General features: G+C 47.4%; 1 protein-coding gene across 2 annotated transcripts in view; it reads left to right on the forward strand.

Moving 5' to 3' along the window:
- RNGTT (RNA guanylyltransferase and 5'-phosphatase) overlaps positions 1-18,622 on the forward strand; it is a 323,844-nt gene that overhangs the window by 235,210 nt on the left and 70,012 nt on the right. Inside the window, exon 15 of one of the 2 annotated variants that reach the window (XM_036871768.1) lies at positions 14,074-14,182. The exons of the other annotated variant lie outside the window; for it this stretch is intronic. Coding sequence (XP_036727663.1) covers positions 14,074-14,157 — 84 coding nt within the window. The 3' untranslated portion in view covers positions 14,158-14,182. Of the gene's footprint in view, positions 1-14,073; positions 14,183-18,622 lie in introns of those variants that run through there. 2 annotated transcript variants of the gene reach the window in all.

Here is an 18,622-nt window from a genome sequence, read left to right on the forward strand (position 1 = left end):
GGCACATGGTCTATTTTCTCTTTAGATTGCCGCCACCGGAATGATCTTTCCATTCAGCTTCATGCGAAGCTTCTCTTGTTTTCCTCTCCAGTCAGAGCTCCCTGGCCCATGACATCAGAGGCCCTGTGTGACCCAGTCTCCACCTGTACATCCAGGTTTGGGTCTCACCGCAGTGTGACTCCTGGCTGTCCCAAATCTCCATGCTCTCTGCACCCAGGAACCTTTGGTCGTGGTGCTTCTACTGCTTCTGTCAGAAAGCCCCAAGCTCCCTTACCCCCAGCATCAGGGAGGCCTTCCCGCCACAGGTAGCCTCCTGGCTGTCACGCTGTGTCGTGATGGTCTCCCCTGGGCTCCGTGAGCGGAGGGACTCTGTCATACACAGCACAGGGCTCGGCAACAGTGGGCACCCGGCAGTAATTAGGGCGGGAGGTTCACATGCCTTTCTGTACTTGCTGTTGAGACTCAGTCAAGATGTGGGAACTGTACTCTATTTTCTTTTTTTTTTTCTTTTGGCCGCATGCAAGATCTTAGCTCCCTGACCAGGGCTCGAACCCATGTCCCCTGCAGTGGAAGCATGGAATCTTAACCACTGGACTGTCAGGGAAGTCCCTATACTCAATATTTTGTAACAACCTATATTGGGAAAAAATCTAAAAAAGAATATATATGCATACAATATTGTGTTAGTTTCAGGTGTACAGCACAGTGATTCAGTTATAAATATATCACTGTGCTGTACACCTGAAACTAACACAACATTGTAAATCAACTGTACTTCAATTAAAAAAAAAAAGATGTGTCTGCTCTTGTCTCCCTCCGTTTAGTTATATAGGAACAGAAAATTGTTTTGTCCCTCTAGCCTTCTCGTCATCATAGAAGCACTGATAACATCTCTCGTTTCTTGAGAATTTCTTCACAGCCCATCTCTGATGCATCTTGTATTTAATCCTGATTAGAAGTGTCTTGTCTGTTGTTGCCTTTTGCACTGAAAATGAATGCTTCTGAGGGAAACTTCTCAGCAGGAAGAATCTTAAGAAAAGTGCCCTGGTCTCCTTGCTGTGATATACTCTGAGGGAGGTGTGAGGGAAGCAGTGTTTTTCATCACGTCTTACTTTTCAGGGCAGTTTCACGGAGCTTGCCACATCTGAAACTAGAAGGCTCCTTCTCCCCACCCACCTGCTCCCGCCCAACTTCTGATGTTTTCAAAGAGAAGTCTTTTGGTAGCAGCTGAGGCTTTTCAGTTAGTTTTAAAAATAAATAGCAGTCCGTGATCCCTTAGCGTGAATTGGTGCTTCTAGCCATGTCTTTTAGAGTGGGAAAGGCAAGTGAAAGATGCTCTTCTTGTTGCTACTATCAAATGCTATCTTCCAAGATCTAAGAGAATAAGAAACTTTACTGTTTCTGTAGAAGTTCTGCTTCCCCTCCGAAGGCCATTAGGGGAGTCTTGTATAGCTTTGATCTGCAGCATAAACACACACTGGAGGTGAGGGCCACAGGGACCCCAACCGAACAGTACCACAACCAAAACTTTTCTATAATAAATTTTCTTGAAAATTCTGCATGTGGGTAGAAACCAGACACCTGGACACATCGCATACAATTGGGATGATGCAGGAGGTGGAACGTGGTCTAGGCCTCGGTGGATGGGTGGGATGAATGGGGAGGGGGAGGTGTGGACAGAGAACGTGGGGGGAGGATGCTTTCCGGGGCTGTGTCTAGAGCCTGTGTGCAGGGCAGTGGTAGGAAATATGGCTGTCCTCACTCCATCCGAAGCTCACCAACCACCTACCCACCGCTGGCCCCTTGATCTCCTTCCAGCTATTGACCCATTTCTCTCTGTCCCCCTTTCCTTCGGAATTCCTGGAAGGAGGTGATCGCACTCACTTGCTCCTTTTTTCCTCATCTCTCTTGAACCCACTGCCAGCAGGCTCTCGTCCCTGCTGAGACTGCTCGTCACCACCACCAGTGCCTCTACAGGTCACATCCATTCTCCGAATTGACCCATCAGCACCATCAGTGTTTCAGTTTCTCTCTGTTTTGTTTTATTTTGTTACTTTTTTTTTTTGGCCACGCCATTGTGTTATGCGGGATCTTAGTTCCCCGACCAGAGATGGAACCCACAGCCCCTGCAGTGGAAGCACGGAGCCTTAACCACTGGACCGCCAGGAAAGTCGCTGTTACTTCTTTTTAATGGGAAATTTCCTACATATACACAAATAAGGAAAATGGTAAAATGAACTCCCCCATCTACCCAGATTCAGCAATGATCAATGTGGCAGTTCCTGTTTATTTTATACACCAACTAGCCCCCCACCCTCCATTACACACATGCGTGTACACACACAACACACACACGATTATTTTTAAACAAATCACAAACTACTCCCTCCTTGTTGAACCCTTTCTGCTCTTGGTTTCCAGGCCACCATAGTTTCTTGGCTTTCTTTCCTTCCACCCACAGTTCTCTCTTGCTGAGCCCTCTTTACCTTCTCAAACTTTGCATTTGGTAGTGACCCAGGCTCAGTCCACTGGCCTCTGTGTACACTCTCTAAGAGATCTCTCCTACTCTCTGAACACTAATACCATCTACACACAATTTCCAAACCTATTTCTAGCCTGGATCTCTCTCGTGAATTCTAGACTCAACTATTCAACTGACAACTTGACATCTTCACTTGGATGCCTAATGGTCACCTGAAGCTTAATACGCCCCAGACTGAACTTTCCTCCTCCTGTAGACTTCCTTCTCTTCCCACAGGCTTCTCAGAGAGCTCAGTTCATGGCAATTGCACTTTTCCAGTTGCTTGAGAATCATCCTTGATTCTTTTCTTCCTCTGACATTTCACATCCAGTCAATCCACCAGCAGATGCCAGCGGCACCACCTTCAAACTGTAACCAGAATTTAACAACTTCTTACCCTCTTCAAACCTCTCATCTCATCTCTTGCCTGGATTATTGCAATAGCCTCCTAACTGGTCTCCCAGTTTTCGCTCTCCCTCATCACCTTCTCAATCCAGTCTCGCCACAGCTGTCTGTAGTATTTTTTAGAACATGTCACTCAACTACTCAAAACCTTCCAGGGCCTTCCACCTCACTCAGGATTAAATCCTAAATGCACATCGTCATTCATCCAGGACTACATAACCTGGCCTCCAGCCGACTCCCTCTCATCTCTTCCTTCTTGTACACTCTGCTCATCGATTCTGGCCCCTTTGCAGTTTCTCCAACTTGCCAAGCATGCTCTGAATTTAAGGACTTGGAACTTTCTTTTCCCTTTACCTGAAATGCCCTTCCCCTCGATATCCATAAGGCTCACCCTCATTTCATTCGTCTCGAGACAAATGCTGCCTCATCAAAAAGGACTTCCTGACCATCCCATCTAATATGCCACTCCCATCACCGTCTACCTTCTTACCCGAATTTATTTTTCTACAAGCAGTTATGATCTAACATATATGTTTGCTTGTTCGCCTGTTATCTGACTCTCTCTAGAATGTAAGTTCCATGGGAACTGAGAATTTGATTTCATTCATTGCTGTATTTCCAGCACCTAGGCCAGTCTGGCACAAAGTGTAGGAGTTCAGTAAATATCTCTCGAATCTATAAATGAACTCGGGTTACATAGATAGGCTGGGGACAGATTATGAAGGGATTTGAATGTCTGGCTAAGAAGTTAAGCTAAATTTGGTCAACAATAAAGAGCTATTGAAAGCTTTTTTTTTTTTTTGCTGCACTGCCCGGCTTGCAAGATCTTAGTTCCCTGACCAGGAATTGAACCCGGGCCCTGGGCAGTGAGAGCACAGAGTCCTAACCACTGGACCGCCAGGGAATTCCCTATTGAAAGCTTTTAAACAAGGGAGTTTTTGGGTGAAATAAGCTGGTAATAATCTGTCAAAAGTGGCCAGTTGGGAGGATATTGTAATAATCCAGGTGAGAGGTAAAGAACCCAGGATAGGGTGGCATCTACCAAAATCAAGGAGATTGGATGTGACAGGCATTCAGGAGGGAGAATCATCAAGATTCAGCAGTCAGTTGAGAAGCCAAGTTTACCTTCAAGGGTTTGAGCCGAGGTGGGGTGACGGTGGTGCCCTTAACAAAGCAGAGAAGTGACAAGGAAGAGCTGATTTGGGGTTGGGATGAAGAAGGGGCCTCTGGGCGTGACGAGCGGGAGGTGCTGTCAGGAGATTCAGATGGAATTGTCCAAAGAGAGGGCAGAAATGTAGAACTGGAACTTGGACAGTCAGACCACCAGCAGGATTTTAAATTCGTCCACGCAATAGTGATGGTGAAAACAGTGTGTGTAGAAGGTTTGGAGTACAAGAGGGTCAGAGACCCCAATGATAATGGGTAGGAGAGAAAAAACAAAAAACTAGGAAAGAAAGTAAGGCGTCAAGAAGTAAGAAGAGGCTCAAGAAGGTACAGCCCACAGTCGATAAGAGAGAAATGTTTCTTTTTTTTCCTTTGCCAAAAATATTTTTATTGAGCATTCAAAGATGAAAAAGGCTGAAAGCCAAAGTAGTAGCCTTGACTTTTTAATGTCATTACAAATACTGCTTCTTTGAAACCTGGCGCTCATCCATTTAGCCCCATCTATGTGTTTTTTTGGTTTTTTTCTGAGAGACTTCAGGGCTTTACACTCAAGTCTCCTTAACAAGTCACACAAAACCTCCTGGTCCTGGCCCGAGAGGGAGAATGTTTCTTGCTAGAGAGGGCAGGAAATGGTTCTGATTGCTCCAGAGAGTCAGAGAGTCAAGGGCTGAGAAAAGGGCCTTGAATTGGGTTTCTAGGTGACCTTCAGAAAGATGATGCTGGTGGCTGAGGTGAAGGGAGAAACAAGAAAAAATAGGAGGAAATGGAGGTGTTGGGGTTAGGGGCTTCATCTGTGTCAACAGGTGAATTTACTATTCCCAAGAGTAGTGGTTACGCAGGGCGCGTTCACTTTGTGATGCTACGTCTAGTGGACGCGAACGTCTGTTGTACACGAAGGCAGAGGCTTAGCGCCTCCCGCTAAAGCCCTCACCGGCCTCCCAGGAGGCCCCTTCTGATCAGCCACAGCGGCCGTGTGCACAGCAGCTCCACGAGCTGTCTGTCCAGGCTGGGCGGAGTCATGCTGCACAGCTGGCCTCACCCAGTTTCCACGGTGGAGCATCTGTACATCATGGTCCTTGATGTTGGTCATTGCGCTTTTGCCTGCAGGAGCCCAGAGGCAGCTCTCAGCTGGAGGCCACGGTCTATGCCCCACCTGGCCACCCTGCGGGCCGGGACAGCAGGGTGTCTTGAAACAGTGACTGGGAAGCTCTCACCCATGGCTGATGAACTATTGTGATGGTCTTCATTTTAGGTATAAGGAGACTGTTTTAAAAATACACCTGCATTCTCCACATTAGGGCTTCTCATTATTTGGAAATAGTTGACATAAAAATAATCTGACTGGATTCAAAGTCCATTTGTTTTATCATAAGAAACATCAGCAAGAAATCACATTTGTACGTAGAAATGAAAAAGAGAAGAGACTGTTGGTTCTTTAAATATAATTTCAGCTGTCGACATTTTGAAAGGTTCCCAAAGAATGGTTTTAATTTTTTTATTTCTAACGTGCAGTTTCTCGTTGATAGTGACTACCAAGAATTTGAAGAGATTATCATTAAAAAGTCTTCAAAAAGACACATGCACCCCAGTGTTCATTACAGCACTATTTACAATAGCCAGGTCATGGAAGCAACCTAAATACCCATCGACAGATGAATGGACAAAGAAGATGTGGTACATATATACAATGGAATATTACTCAGCCATAAAAAGGAACAAAATTGCGTCATTTGTAGAGACATGGGTGGACCTAGAGACTGTCATACAGAGTGAAGTAAGTCAGAAAGAGAAAAACAAATATCATATATTAATACATATATGTGGAATCTAGAAAAATGGTACAGATGAACTGGTTTTCAGGGCAGAAGTAGAGACACAACAGGGCAGATGTAGAGAACAAATGTATGGACACCAAGGGGGGAAAGTGGTGGAGGGCTAGTGGTGATGGTGGGATGAATTGGGAGATTGGGATTGACATATATACACTAATATGTATAAAATGGATAACTAATAAGAACTTGCTGTATAAAAAAATAAAATAAAATTCAAAAAAATTTTTAAAAAATATAAAATAAGTAAGCTTACTATTAATAAATGTTAAGAAAGCTACAAAGTACACTACAAAGATAAATAAAATAGATAACTAATAAGAACCTGCTGTATAAAATATAAATTAATTTTTAAAAATCTAAAAAAAAAAACAAATAAAAGGTCTTGATTAGGATTCGAGGACAGCATTTGAAGCATTAAAACTGATATTAAAAAAGTCATGTCCATAGAAGAAAGCTCAAATTTCTTGTTTAACATTTTGAAAAGATTTTATTTTGAAGTTTCACACAAAGCTATATCTTCCCTGGGACTTTGTATTTTACTTTTCTTTAGATCAAAATTTCATAATATTAAAAAATATAATGGACTTTTCCCCCCCAAGACCCATAAAGACACCCTAAGTCTCTAGTTTACCCCAGGGTACCCTTCAAAGAGTGTCATGTTTTGAGTTTGCCATGATGAGAAAAGGGCTGGGGAGTGTTGTTCTGATGACCCAGGGTGGGAGATTGGCAAGGTGAAAACAGAAGAAGTTTGAAAAGGTGAGGGATTTTACTCCTGACTGGGTAGGAAATCAAAAAAAAAAGTCAGGAGGGGATGATGACCTGGGGAATGAGAAAGAGTAAGGAGACCAGATCCCAGGATCACGTAGACCTGGCTCCAAAAAGCTAAGAAAGAAGGGAACTGAGAATGACAGGGCACCGTTTTCCATCTCTCTTACTCCCGTATTTCCTTTGCTGCCTCATCCCAGTATCAGGACTTTTTTTTGTTAAAAAATGACAGAAAAACAAACTTGCCTACTCTAGATAACTGAGTAGTCCAGAAGGCAGGCATGACTTCAGGAATGGCTTGATCTAGGAGCTTTCCCATTGCTCAACTCCTAGCATCATTGGGCTTCATATGGTAGCCCATGGTTTCTCCAGAATCACATCGCAGTTCACATCCATCATAAAGAGTAAATATCTCTCTACCAACAGTCCCAGCAAAAGTTTTGTTACATCTCATTGCATCTGGTTGGGTCATTTGCCCATTCCTGAGCTGGTCCCTGTGACCAGGGAATGTAATGTCCTCTTATGGCTGGTGCCCATCACTATAGTGGAGAATGGAACCAACTCTCCCAATATTTCCTTTCTTTACTTACTTTTATTATTTCTTTTTGCCAGTTACCTGAGCTTTACTCATACAGTAGAGATAGTCCAAATATTAAGTTACTCATACAGTAGAGACAGTCCACATATTAAGTAACTCATAGGCAAGGGTGCTGACCAATCAGAACAGCTCTGGAGCAGCATACCTGAGGTTCCCTGCCAAGCCAGGTGTTAACCCTCTCTGGTTGCTAGTTTTGGGGGAGGTCTGGGGGTGCCGAGGAAGAGGCAGGATAGCTGGGAGGAGAAAGATTCTTACAGGGGGTGGTTAGGGACATGGCTGTTTTCCAACTTGTATTCAACTGACACTGGCTTTCAGTATTTACAAGTGTTACTCTATCATGAATGTTAGCACTGCTTGTTTTATTCCAACTATTCTTGTGTGCGTTTAATCCTTTCTGCCACCACAGATAGACCATCCCCTTAAAGGCTGGGAAGAGAGCTTGTTTCTGAATCTCCTATAGCAACCAACAAGGTACATTCGTCCATTCACTTATTCACTCGACAAGCATTTCTTGAGCCCAACAAATAGTAGATCCTGAATAATTTTATTTGAATGAATGCAATAGTTTCCTTTAAAAGGGTTGCATAGGAAGTGTTATGGTTGTAGAAAGATCATTGTGTTTAAGGAGAAGAGGTAAGTGGAAAGTTTGAGGAAACTGACAACAGTTTATGATAATAAACAGAATCGACTTCCCTCGGAACAGTGACAGAGGTTTTCCCAAAGCTTGTCCTGGTTACAAATATGTTACCCCAGATATCTTGTTGATGGGACCCAGGGAAGGGCGGGCAGAAGGGAAGACGCTGCCCCGGGGTGAGAACAGAGATGCTGTTCATGGGGCAGGAGAAAAGTAATGACATGCAGGAGGCTGGATGGATGACATCTGGGGAGGACGGAGTGATCATCTGGACCCTGATCACCTCCTGGGATCTTCCTGGAGAAAAGAAAAGCAAGAGCCTGAGTTTGAGCTGGAAGTTGCCTTTGAAAGCATCTGGTCCCATTTTAGAGATGAGCAAAGTGAGACCCAAAATCCGAGGTGTCTCTCTTTTTTAAAATTAATTAATTTATTTGTTTTTATTTTTGGCTGCATTGGGTCTTCGTTGCTGTGCGCGGGCTTTCTCTAGTTGCGGTGAGCAGGGGCTGCTCTTCATTGCGGAGCACGGTCTCTAGGTGCATGGGCTTCTGTAGTTGTGGTGTGTGGGCTCAGTAGTTGTGGCTCGCGAGCTTTAGAACGCAGGCTCAGTAGTTGTGGTGCTCGGGCTTAGTTGTTTCGTGGCATGTGGGATCTTCCCGGACCAGGGCTCAAACCCGTGTCCCCTGCATTGGCAGGCAGATTCTTAACCACTGCGCCACCAGGGAAGCCCCCTGAGGTGTCTTTAACGAGGTTGCTCGGCTGGCCCCTGACTTCCTTAATTCTCAGCTCACTTGGCATTTCTCCCCGAGGAGATAAAAATGGGCATGAAAGAAAGTTGCCTCCAATTAAGCAGACGATGTGACCTTTCACAAAGCCCATGAGTAGCCCAGAGGTGACTGCCCTTTACCCTCTTATCATCCTGGAGCCTGAGCGACCTGGGGCGCCCGTGTGCATGTGGGCAGCACTGGTGCACACACCCGCCTCCAAGGCTTAGATGTTCATCCAAGGTCAAGCAAAGACCTCAGGCACCGCTGACAGGAGTTGCGTAACCCACAAGCACACGTCTACTTAGAAAAGTTTGATTTTGATTGCCATAGAAGGCAAAACATCTTAAAATGAAGTTGAGCTATCTTTGGGTAGGATGCAAAACCGCCCATGGGTATATCACATCAGAAACGATGTGTGATTTCTTCCAGTCCCTCAACTCAAAAAAGATGAACAGATTTAACTGATGCGTCCTAAAAATAAATAAATAAATAAGATCTGCTTTGAGCTTGAAACCAAGTATAGAAGTTTCAGGGTCTCTTTTTTGGGGAGGGGGTGGGGGGCATTGTGAGGTGAAGGACAGTGGGGAAATTTTTTTTTTCAGTGTAAAGACTAAATTATAACGAGACTGTTTTAGCTCTGAGCATTTTCTGCTGGGAATAACAAGATTACTAAAGGTCACAGAAACAAGGTTGGCTTGGAAAAAATTATGAATGGTGCTTAGATCATCACACATATGCCCGAGGAGATTTCTTCTTCTGAGTTGAGAACCAACACTCCTTTTCTAAACCTGTAATTTCAATAACAAAACAAGTCAAACCCAGAGCGGACCTGACTCTCAGGACTCAAGAGTTGGAGGCATAGGATCTGCCTTGGGGGGTGACTGCGTGTGGATGCAAACCCAGGGGGGCTTGGACCCAGGCAGGCGGTTTCAAGTCTCCCCCACCAGCCTCCAAGTTCCAGAGCCTCCGGTGGAGGAGGTGGCCCTGTGGTCTGTGTCACACAGTGTCACTCTGGTGGCCAGTGACACATCAACTCCCCCCTTCTTTGGGGGGACAGCTGAGCTTTCATTTATTACATAACAGTATATTCTGGATAGAAGCAAAATGTCCTTCGCAGGTCATCCACTATAAAGATTGGCAAATTACTAAATTAATTTTGTTGTATAAGTACCTCCTTACACCCACCCTTTGGAGTGAAAGTTTATTCTTTTAGTTCTCTTTCGTCTTTTTCTGAAAAGAGATTTAATGTGTTACCGTGGTGCAGAAAATCAATGCTTTGAAATCAATGGTGATTTTTCAGGCTGTTTGAAATTATTCACATGACTGGCTAAGCTTGCTGCTGATAGAAAAACAGAGTTTTGTTGCATAGGAAATCTTCAACTTTGAAACATCGCTGTGTGATTCGGTGTGACTTTCTTTTTAGAACTTGAATATTTATTCCATAGCAGTAAATGATTCAATCCAGGCAGCGGTCCTTTAATCCTCATATGCGCTGGAGGCTCTGGTGTGTGTAAATCTGAACTAGCTGTCAACTTGGCCCTTAGAAGCTTACAAAAGTGCATGTGTACGGCGAGGATGTGGAGAAAGGGAAACCTTGTGCACTGTTGGTGGGAATGTAAATTGGTGCGGCCACGGTGGAAAACAGTATAGAGGTTCCTCAAAAAAACTAAAAATAGAGCTACCATATGATCCAGTAATACCACTCCTGGGCATATATCTGGAAATAACAAAAAAACTAATTTGAAAAGATACATGCACCCCGATGTTCACAGCAGCACTATTTACAGTAGCCAAGACATGGAAGCAACCTAAGCGTCCAGCAACAGATGAATGGGTAAAGAAGATGTGGTACTTATATACAATGGAATATTACTCAGCCATAAAAAAGAATGAAATAATGCCATTTGCAACAACATGGATGGACTTGGAGGGTATTATGCTAAGTGAAATAAATCAGCAGAGAAAGACAAATACTGTATGTTATCACTTATATGTGAAATCTTAAAAATAAAGCAAATTAGTGAATGTGACGAAAAAGAAACAGACTCACAGATATAGAGAACTAGTGGTTACCAGTGGAGAGAGAGAAGGAGGGTAGGGAATTAAGAGGTACAAACTACTACGTATAAAATAAATTAGCTACAAAGATAGATTGTACAACATGGGGAATATAGCCAATATTTTATAATGACTATAAATGGAGTACATCCTTTAAAAATTATGAATCACTATGTTGTACACCTGAAACTTATATAATATTGTAAATCAACTATACCTCAGTAAAGAAAATAATAAATATTATTTAAACAGTGAATGTGTGGAACTTCCCTTGTGGTCCAGTGGGTAAGACTCCACGCTCCCAGTGCAGGGGGGCCCAGGTTCAACCCCTGATCGGGGAACTAGATCCCGCATGCGGCAACTAAGAAGCCTGCATGCTGCAACTAAAAGATCCTGCATGCCACAACTAAGACCTGGTGCAGCCAAAATAAATAAAATAAAATAAATAAATAAACATCGAATGTGTATTAGGGCTGAGGGTCAGAGTGGGGATAGACAGCTAATATATATTGCACAGTTGAGTGATGATACCAGGCAGAAGAAGCGTGAGATATGAGGGTACAAATTGCTACGGAGGTTTGAGAGAGGCTGAAGAGGGTCTCTGGTTGGCTTTGGGAAACTGCTTCCTGGGAGAAAGGGCATAATCCAGAGCAAACACTGGTGAGAAATGTCTAGTGAGCAAACCGCATCCAACCTGTGACTGAACCCTGGCAGCAGCTCTGGGAGCAGTCATCGTCACTCCCATTGCTCAGGGAAGTAGACTGGGGCTCAGAGAAATGGAGTGACTTGCCCAAGGTCATGTGATCTGGAGGAGGTGGAGCTGGGCCTTGACCCCTCATTCTCTTTCTCCACATGGCCTTGTGGTGCCATTCGATGTGGGTCTTCACGGCAGGGCATAATATTCTGGTCACTTGAGAGTTTGCTGGTGAACAGAGACACATTTTAGGGGGACTCAGGACTGCATGAGCAAAGGCACATGGCCGGAGACACTGAATTCCACAAGTTCAGGGCCAGGCTTGGAGCCAAGGGTGGACCTTAAAAAATAAAAGACACAGTTCTTTTCCTGGAACTTACCCCACGGTTGAGAAGGTAAGGTACCCAGTAGGAAAACCCTGGAAAATGATTTGCGGCAACTTGTAAACAGAAAGAGTATTGATTCGCATCTGTCACCAGCTCACCTAGTCTGTCCTGGCAGGAAGCGGTGCCTCCCCCCGAGAGGCCTGAGTTCTTCTGATGCTACCGCAAACCCCTGTCCCAAATACCAGTGCCGAACAGACGGCTGGGCCCTGTCCTGTCTGTGCTTACAGAGGAGCCTCAGTCCTGCCAGCTGTCAGGCGGGGACCCGCTCCCGGGAGCCTCCTCCACCTCTGCCCTGGGCCCACCTCATACCCACCGTTTCCAGGGCCCTGCTCACCCCTCCGGTGCCTCTGTGGGCATCAGAAAAACTGCCTTCCGGTAGAGCTTCCTGAGCCGAGAGTGCGCCGGCTCTCAGCCCCTCCCCCGCCCCGGCAGGCCACCAACAGCCCGCCAGCGGGGTGGCCTGGTCCCCCCCACTCTCAGCTCTCCCTGGAGCCAGCCAATACCCTGCAAACTGGCTCGCTGTTTCAGCTGTCCTGGGAGAAATGTTTTCCCCAAACCCAGCCCTTCAACATCCCAGCTAAGAATTTGGATTGGACTGCGATTCCTAAAACTTCTAGCTCTGGTGACCGCTCTGGAGAGTGCCTCTGGGGTGTTGGGGAAGGAAAGGTGGCAACCAAACAGATGGAAACCAGGAGGCAGTCCCCATTCACCCCCAGCCTTGTTTCAGCTGCACCAAATCACAGTTCAGCCAGTCGGCCATAGGTCACCCCCCGGGTGAACGAACCTGCACAAAATCCATCCCCAACGTTGTCACTAAACACACCCTCGACAAACGCCGCTCAGATAAATTCTCAGAAGCAGACGAGATGCCCAAGAAAATATCCGGGATGTGCTCCAACTCAAGACAATCTCTTGGGGCAACCGGGACTGTGGGTGATGTGTGTTCTAGAGAAAAGCAGTTCCTTCCAGCCTTCACCCCGGAGACCGCCTTTCTCCTTCACGCCACAGGTACATTTTGCTTTATCGGCAGAGACATTCTTGAGAAGTCAACAATTTGAATTTTGTTAAAAACCGATCCTGTATAATGTGTTTATAACGTGTTCAGAGAGAACTCAATACTTAGCCCATCACAGTGAAAAACCTTTGCCTTGGAGGGACTTTTTTGTCAACTCCTAAACCGGGATCTTAACCAGGAGGCTATAAATGTGCTCCAAAGATCCCTGCTTTCCAGGGAAATTATAGGCAAAATTTGTGTAGATGTACATTATTTTCTGGAATGAGGGTCCAGAGATTCTGCCTAATTAATTCTCAGAGAGTTCGACAATCCCAAAAGCTCAGGGACCAGAAGCGGTCTGGGGACAAGTGTGGGGCTGGGGTATTTGTGTCCACCATTCCCAGCAGTCACAGCTGCCCCTGCCATGGACTACAGCCATGAAATAGTTCTGCACAGGTGACTGCCTTTTTCTGGGCACGTAGCAAGTTGTCAGACCTGTTTGTGTGCATTTGTAAAGATGACAGAGAAGGAATCCTGGATACGAAGCTGACTTTGTCTCCTGTTTCCAAATGGAACCACTAAGCCACATGCGTCACACGGGGTTACACCACGCAGCGCCCCTCTTGGATGTGACGGCGATGCGTCTGTCAGTACAAAGCTAGAGCGCGGCTAGTTTTACACCGCTGCCCCAGAGGCAGCCCGTGATGTGGGCTTCCTAGCAGGGCCCAGTCCAGGGTCGCGCTGTCCTGAAGCATCTGTTTCGGGCTCCAGCTGCCCTGCCCACCTTGGCCCATCCTCTGAGGTTGGAGGTGCAGGGCCCCAGCCCTTTTTCTCCCTCCTTTTTGGCCTCTTCCATGCAAGGATAGCATATTCAGCAAGGCTGGTCAGCATCTTTGCTGGGCGTTGTCATTAAAGTGCCGGTGGGTTGCTAGATCTTGGCATCACACTGGCTCCTAAAGGACTATTAACTGGGCAACAAATGTTGAGGCCGATACTGTGATGGGCAGTAATGCGAAGCATGGGGGAAGTAGGTGATTTATTTATAGGTGTCCAAATACCTGCTCACTGGGATTTCAGAGCTATTGTTTCTTTGCCTTCCAGGCCAAGTGCTTGTTCATGAGCTTTGCCCAGTACGTCACCACCCCAAGGGGCCGAGGGTGTGAGGGGTGGAGCCAAAGGCTCCAGGACCCTCCGGGGATTGCTGGGCTCTCTTCCTAGTGCTTCTGAATGAGAAATGGAGGCTCCTTTATTTTCCTAGATTCTTAGGGGTGAGCTATGGGGCCACGGCTGGCCTCCAACACCCAACCGCGAACGCTGGGTTCAGTGCCGTCCTGCACCTTGAAGAGTTCCATTGCTGTCCCTTCCCATCCTTCCCAAGCGGGAAGAAGTGAGCCTGACACACCGACCACCGTGTCTGCAGTGACTTGTAAGGAAGTGCTCAGTCCTTACCACCCCACCTTCTACATGATGCAGGTGCTGCCCAGGAAACTATCCTCAGAGAACAGTCTTGACGGAGGTAACCAGGCCCCGCCGGTGTCTTTTAGACAACCCCACGACATAAAGCCTTTCCCTTGCCAACGCACATGCTATGATGTTTTGTTTTTTTGATGATTTCGGAGATTTAAAAATGTCAAAGAGATTCTGGCTGTAAACGTCCCCACAGTGATTTTGTCATTTTGTAGAGAAAAGAAAGCAAGCTTCCCGGCCACCCCATTCAGAATAGAGCAAGCTGCAGGACCCAGCCCCTCCTTTCACAAACCCTTCCTACCGCACCCCCATCCTATTCATATTCTGATCTTCCACACACTTGAAAAGATGTTATTTCGAATGTTCCTACCAAAGAGAATATCTTCCTCGTGTTTTCAGAGCCTGCCTTCAAAGGACTTAATCTGCATTGGGGGCCGCTGGCTGCAGATGTGAGTGATGGAAGCGACAGAATCATACACAATGCGGCAGAGCTGGGGGTGGGAGAGGGGGGAGAGGCGGGCTCAGGCTTCATCGGCCGGCCCCCCTGCCTGCAACTCCAAAGCCACCCAGGCCACCCAGGGGGGCCGGTTGGTCCAAGGTGTCACAGCCCAGAGAGCGGAAGATCCCACCCTCCTGACTCGGGGCAGGGCTCTGGCCCCTGTACCACCCAGCCTCCCAGAGCGGACTGTGCATTTACCTGGGCGGGGGGCACAATAACACCGGGTACAGGAGCTCACTCAGGCCTTCCTAATTCAGTGCTCAAGGTCAATCAATCAAGGTTAAGACAAAGGTTTCCCTTGCACGCAGCGGGTAGGGGTCGGTTTGCTGGCAAATTAATCAAATAACAAGAATTGATGGAGAACTTTAAAAAATAATCTGAGAAGCCTAACTCAGTCATTCTTTTGAAAGCATTTGTTGATGGTCTACTGTGTGTCAGTTGATGAGGGTAGCGACACACATCCCTGTTCTTAAGGAGGGAAGCAAACAAATGAACAGGCAAACACCATATGAGTGCTTAAATGCTACACGGGATAGTTAGGGGTGCCGAGGGAGGAGGTGGGTAGGGCACTAACATCGGACTTGGGGAGCCGGGGATCTTACCAGCTGTGTGTCTTGCATGCCCTTGTAGGAATCAGACCGGCAGAGCAAGGGCTTTAGTGCATTTAAAACCAAAGAGGGGATTCGATTTTGCACCTTCAGAAAGCCAAGGCCTGCGCGTGGTTAAGAGTCATTTCCAGTGTACTTAAAGGGGGAATCCAAAATTATCCTAGTTTTTAAAAAAGTTTTGTATAGCTTCTTCTACCTGAGGAAGCATCCCCAAATGGTCCCCAGGTGCTCTGAAGGCAAAGGGATTTTTCAGGCTGACAGTGAGAAGAAGCCCCCATGTGCCAGCTAGGCAGCCGCCTGGAGAGAAGTGTCTCCCACCCGAGCAGGAGATGGAGGGTCCAGGAGGAAAGGCTCAGCAGAAAGGATCCTGCAGAAGGCTTGCTTTGCTCCAAGGTATGAAAGGAGTTTGGGGTTCAGCTGAAGAGGCTGGGGGTGAATCAGTTTGTTTGGGAAAACCAAACAAACTGGCAATGACTAACTCCAGGAAACCAAAAAGCAAAACAAAAGAAAACGTTGTTCTAGTTTACGAGGTGGCGCAGCTGTGCTGGAAACACTATGCTAGCCCCTGATTTAGCTAAAAGTGTGACATCGCTATATTGAGGAAATGAGGACATGGAGAGGAGGCAAGAGTGTGTAAATGGGAGGGATGGTGTTACTGACCAGGGTTCTTAATCAACAGAAATTGATAAGAGGCCAGACAAGAAATTCAGGCAAGGCTTTACTGGGGCTCCTGCTGCAGCAGGGGAGTGAGCTGTTTCCTTATATGGGGTGAGGGAAGGGATGTGTCCAGGGATCAGGCCAGAGGGGTGTCTTAGGTGGTTTGCCCACCCCTTAGGTGGTGTTGTGTGCAGGGGGCATGCGCAGTGTCCTGTGTTTGCTCCCGACCCCCTGCTTTGGCTCCCAGCTCTTCAGAAGTAGCAGTTGGGTTTTTTTGGTCTCTTTGTATCTTGTTGTCCATAATTTGCCCCAACTGTGCATGCGCATGACACAGTTATTTTTAGTCCCTTGTAGTTTCTTTGTACAAGCACTGCAGCAAAGGGTCCCAGGTCCCAGGTCCCAGCCTGTCTCAATGGCCCGGCTTCCACAATGAATCTAAAACTGAAAAAAAAGAAAAAGCATTCTACGTATGCCATCTGCAGATGCAGAGGTAAAGAGCAGAAGAAGGAAGATGTGGTAGCTGAGGAATGAGAATTGGGAGGGAGGCAGAGGAGGCAGGGGCAACTGTTTGCTATCGCACACCTTGTGTCCATGTTTGGCTTTCCTAACCTGTGTACATGCACTACTTTGATAAAAAATAAAAACACATTTTAAAGGGCCCCTGTACACATGGAAGGTGGGTCTGTTTTGCGTCCATTGCTAAGCAAAGGCGTGAACAACAACAAAAACTCCTGCCTTGAGTCTCCTCAGTTCTGCAAAGCAGAAATGTGGCAGCGGGGTATGTGACCGCCAAGGCCCAAGAACGCATCCTGGGGCAGAGGCAGCGTGGGCGGCTCTGAAATGCAGTCCTGCTGTGGCACTCGCCGGTCTCAACGTCTTCCGGGGCATCCCATGATCTCCCTGGGAAAACCCCAATTCTGGGACATGGGCCTTCAGGGCCTCTGGGATGTGGCCCCTGCCAACCTCTCCACTTCCTAACATCCCCCCCCCGCACCCGCAGATGAATTGTAGCCCTGCAGTACACACACACACACACACACACACACACACACACACACACACCCCACGCCCAGCTGTCCTGCCTTCCGCAACCTGGGAAACCCCGTAACTCCTGCTCGTCCCCCTTGACATCCCAGTTCAGACCTTTCCTTCTCCTGAGGCCTTTACCGACCCCTCCGCCCGTGGGCTCCCGGCACACCCCGTGCTCATGTCTCTCGTTATCTAGAACCCCCTTCTCGCCTTCCTCATGAGTCCCTCTGGGCAGGAGCTGTGCCCAGTACAAGTCGCACAAATGAATGCAACCACTCCAGGAACCGTCTAAGGGCTGAGGGCAGACCCTCCAGCGTCTCCCTTTCCCTCCCTCTGTCCAGTCCCACCTGACAACCAGGCCCATGATCTCACCAAGAGCCAACTCGGCTCCTGCCCCGCCTCCCCTGCAGGAAAGAGACAAACCCAGGGTCGACTGATTGAGGGGGGGTCAGAGGCAACTCAGAGAGGATGGACGGAAAGTTGAAATTGGGCTTTGTCACCATTTTTAAGCCCAGACACCAGCCGCAAGCAGACTCTGCAGGCCTGGCGGCGCGTCCCCTGCTCAGGGGTCTCACATGACGCAGGCGCCTTGTGCTCCCGGAGCCCTTCCGGGGAACCCGCAAGCCTTCCATCTCACCCGTCGTCGTGTCCGGCCTGGGGGACAAGTCAGCAAGGAGCTCTGTCTGCCCCAGCCCTGCCTGCGGCACCTGGGCAAAGCTTTGTCCTCTCCTCCGTCTGGCTGAGAGGGCCCACGCGGGGCACAGGGTGGGGTCCCCAGCTCCTCCCAGCGGGAACACGCGTCCCGGCCCTGCCTCTCAGCTTTCCGACAGGGACCGAGGCTTCCGAAGGGCAATCCGGCCAAGATGGGGGAAATCGTCAGCATCAGTTAACAGGCCCGGGAGAAAGGGGCCTAGAGGCCGTGTGACCACAGGAATAACTATAATGATGGCGAATGGTTTGTGAACCCCGACTTTGTGCCAGTCAAATGCCTTACATACGTCATCTCGTTATCCTGTCCACACCCTGTGGACAAGACACCATCATCACCTGGTACTCGGCAGCTGTGGGCCGAGGCTCAGAGAGATCTTACTTGATGGGTGAGGAGGGATGTCAGCCCAGGACTGTCCGACCTCAAAGAAAGATTCTGAACTTTTAACTTGGATGTTACGCTTCTATGGACCAGGGTAGCAAAGGAAGGGAGATGTAAGGAAGAGAAAAGAGGTGATAGCGTGGGTTTTTTTTTTGTTTGTTTGTTTGTTTTGTTTTGTTTTTAAGGTTAGGGGAAGCTCAGCACATTTTGGAGAATGAAATTGTGAGGGAAATCTTGCTTTTGATCGGAGTGTGTCCCACCAACATCCCTACCCCCTATTCCTCCCAAACCCACAGCCAGCAGCCCAGATCCTCCAGGGGTTCTGGGGTCACTTTTCCTTCTTCGGTTCCAAAGTTAAATCAACTGGAAACAAGCAAGTGCTTTAAATAATGCTGCCTGAGGTGTGGCCGTAATCTGCACCCCGTCTAGACTTTCTAATGCCCCTGCAGGAGCATGT

Source organism: Balaenoptera musculus, chromosome 12, assembly GCF_009873245.2.
Source record: "Balaenoptera musculus isolate JJ_BM4_2016_0621 chromosome 12, mBalMus1.pri.v3, whole genome shotgun sequence".
Classification (NCBI taxonomy): Eukaryota; Metazoa; Chordata; class Mammalia; order Artiodactyla; family Balaenopteridae; genus Balaenoptera; species Balaenoptera musculus.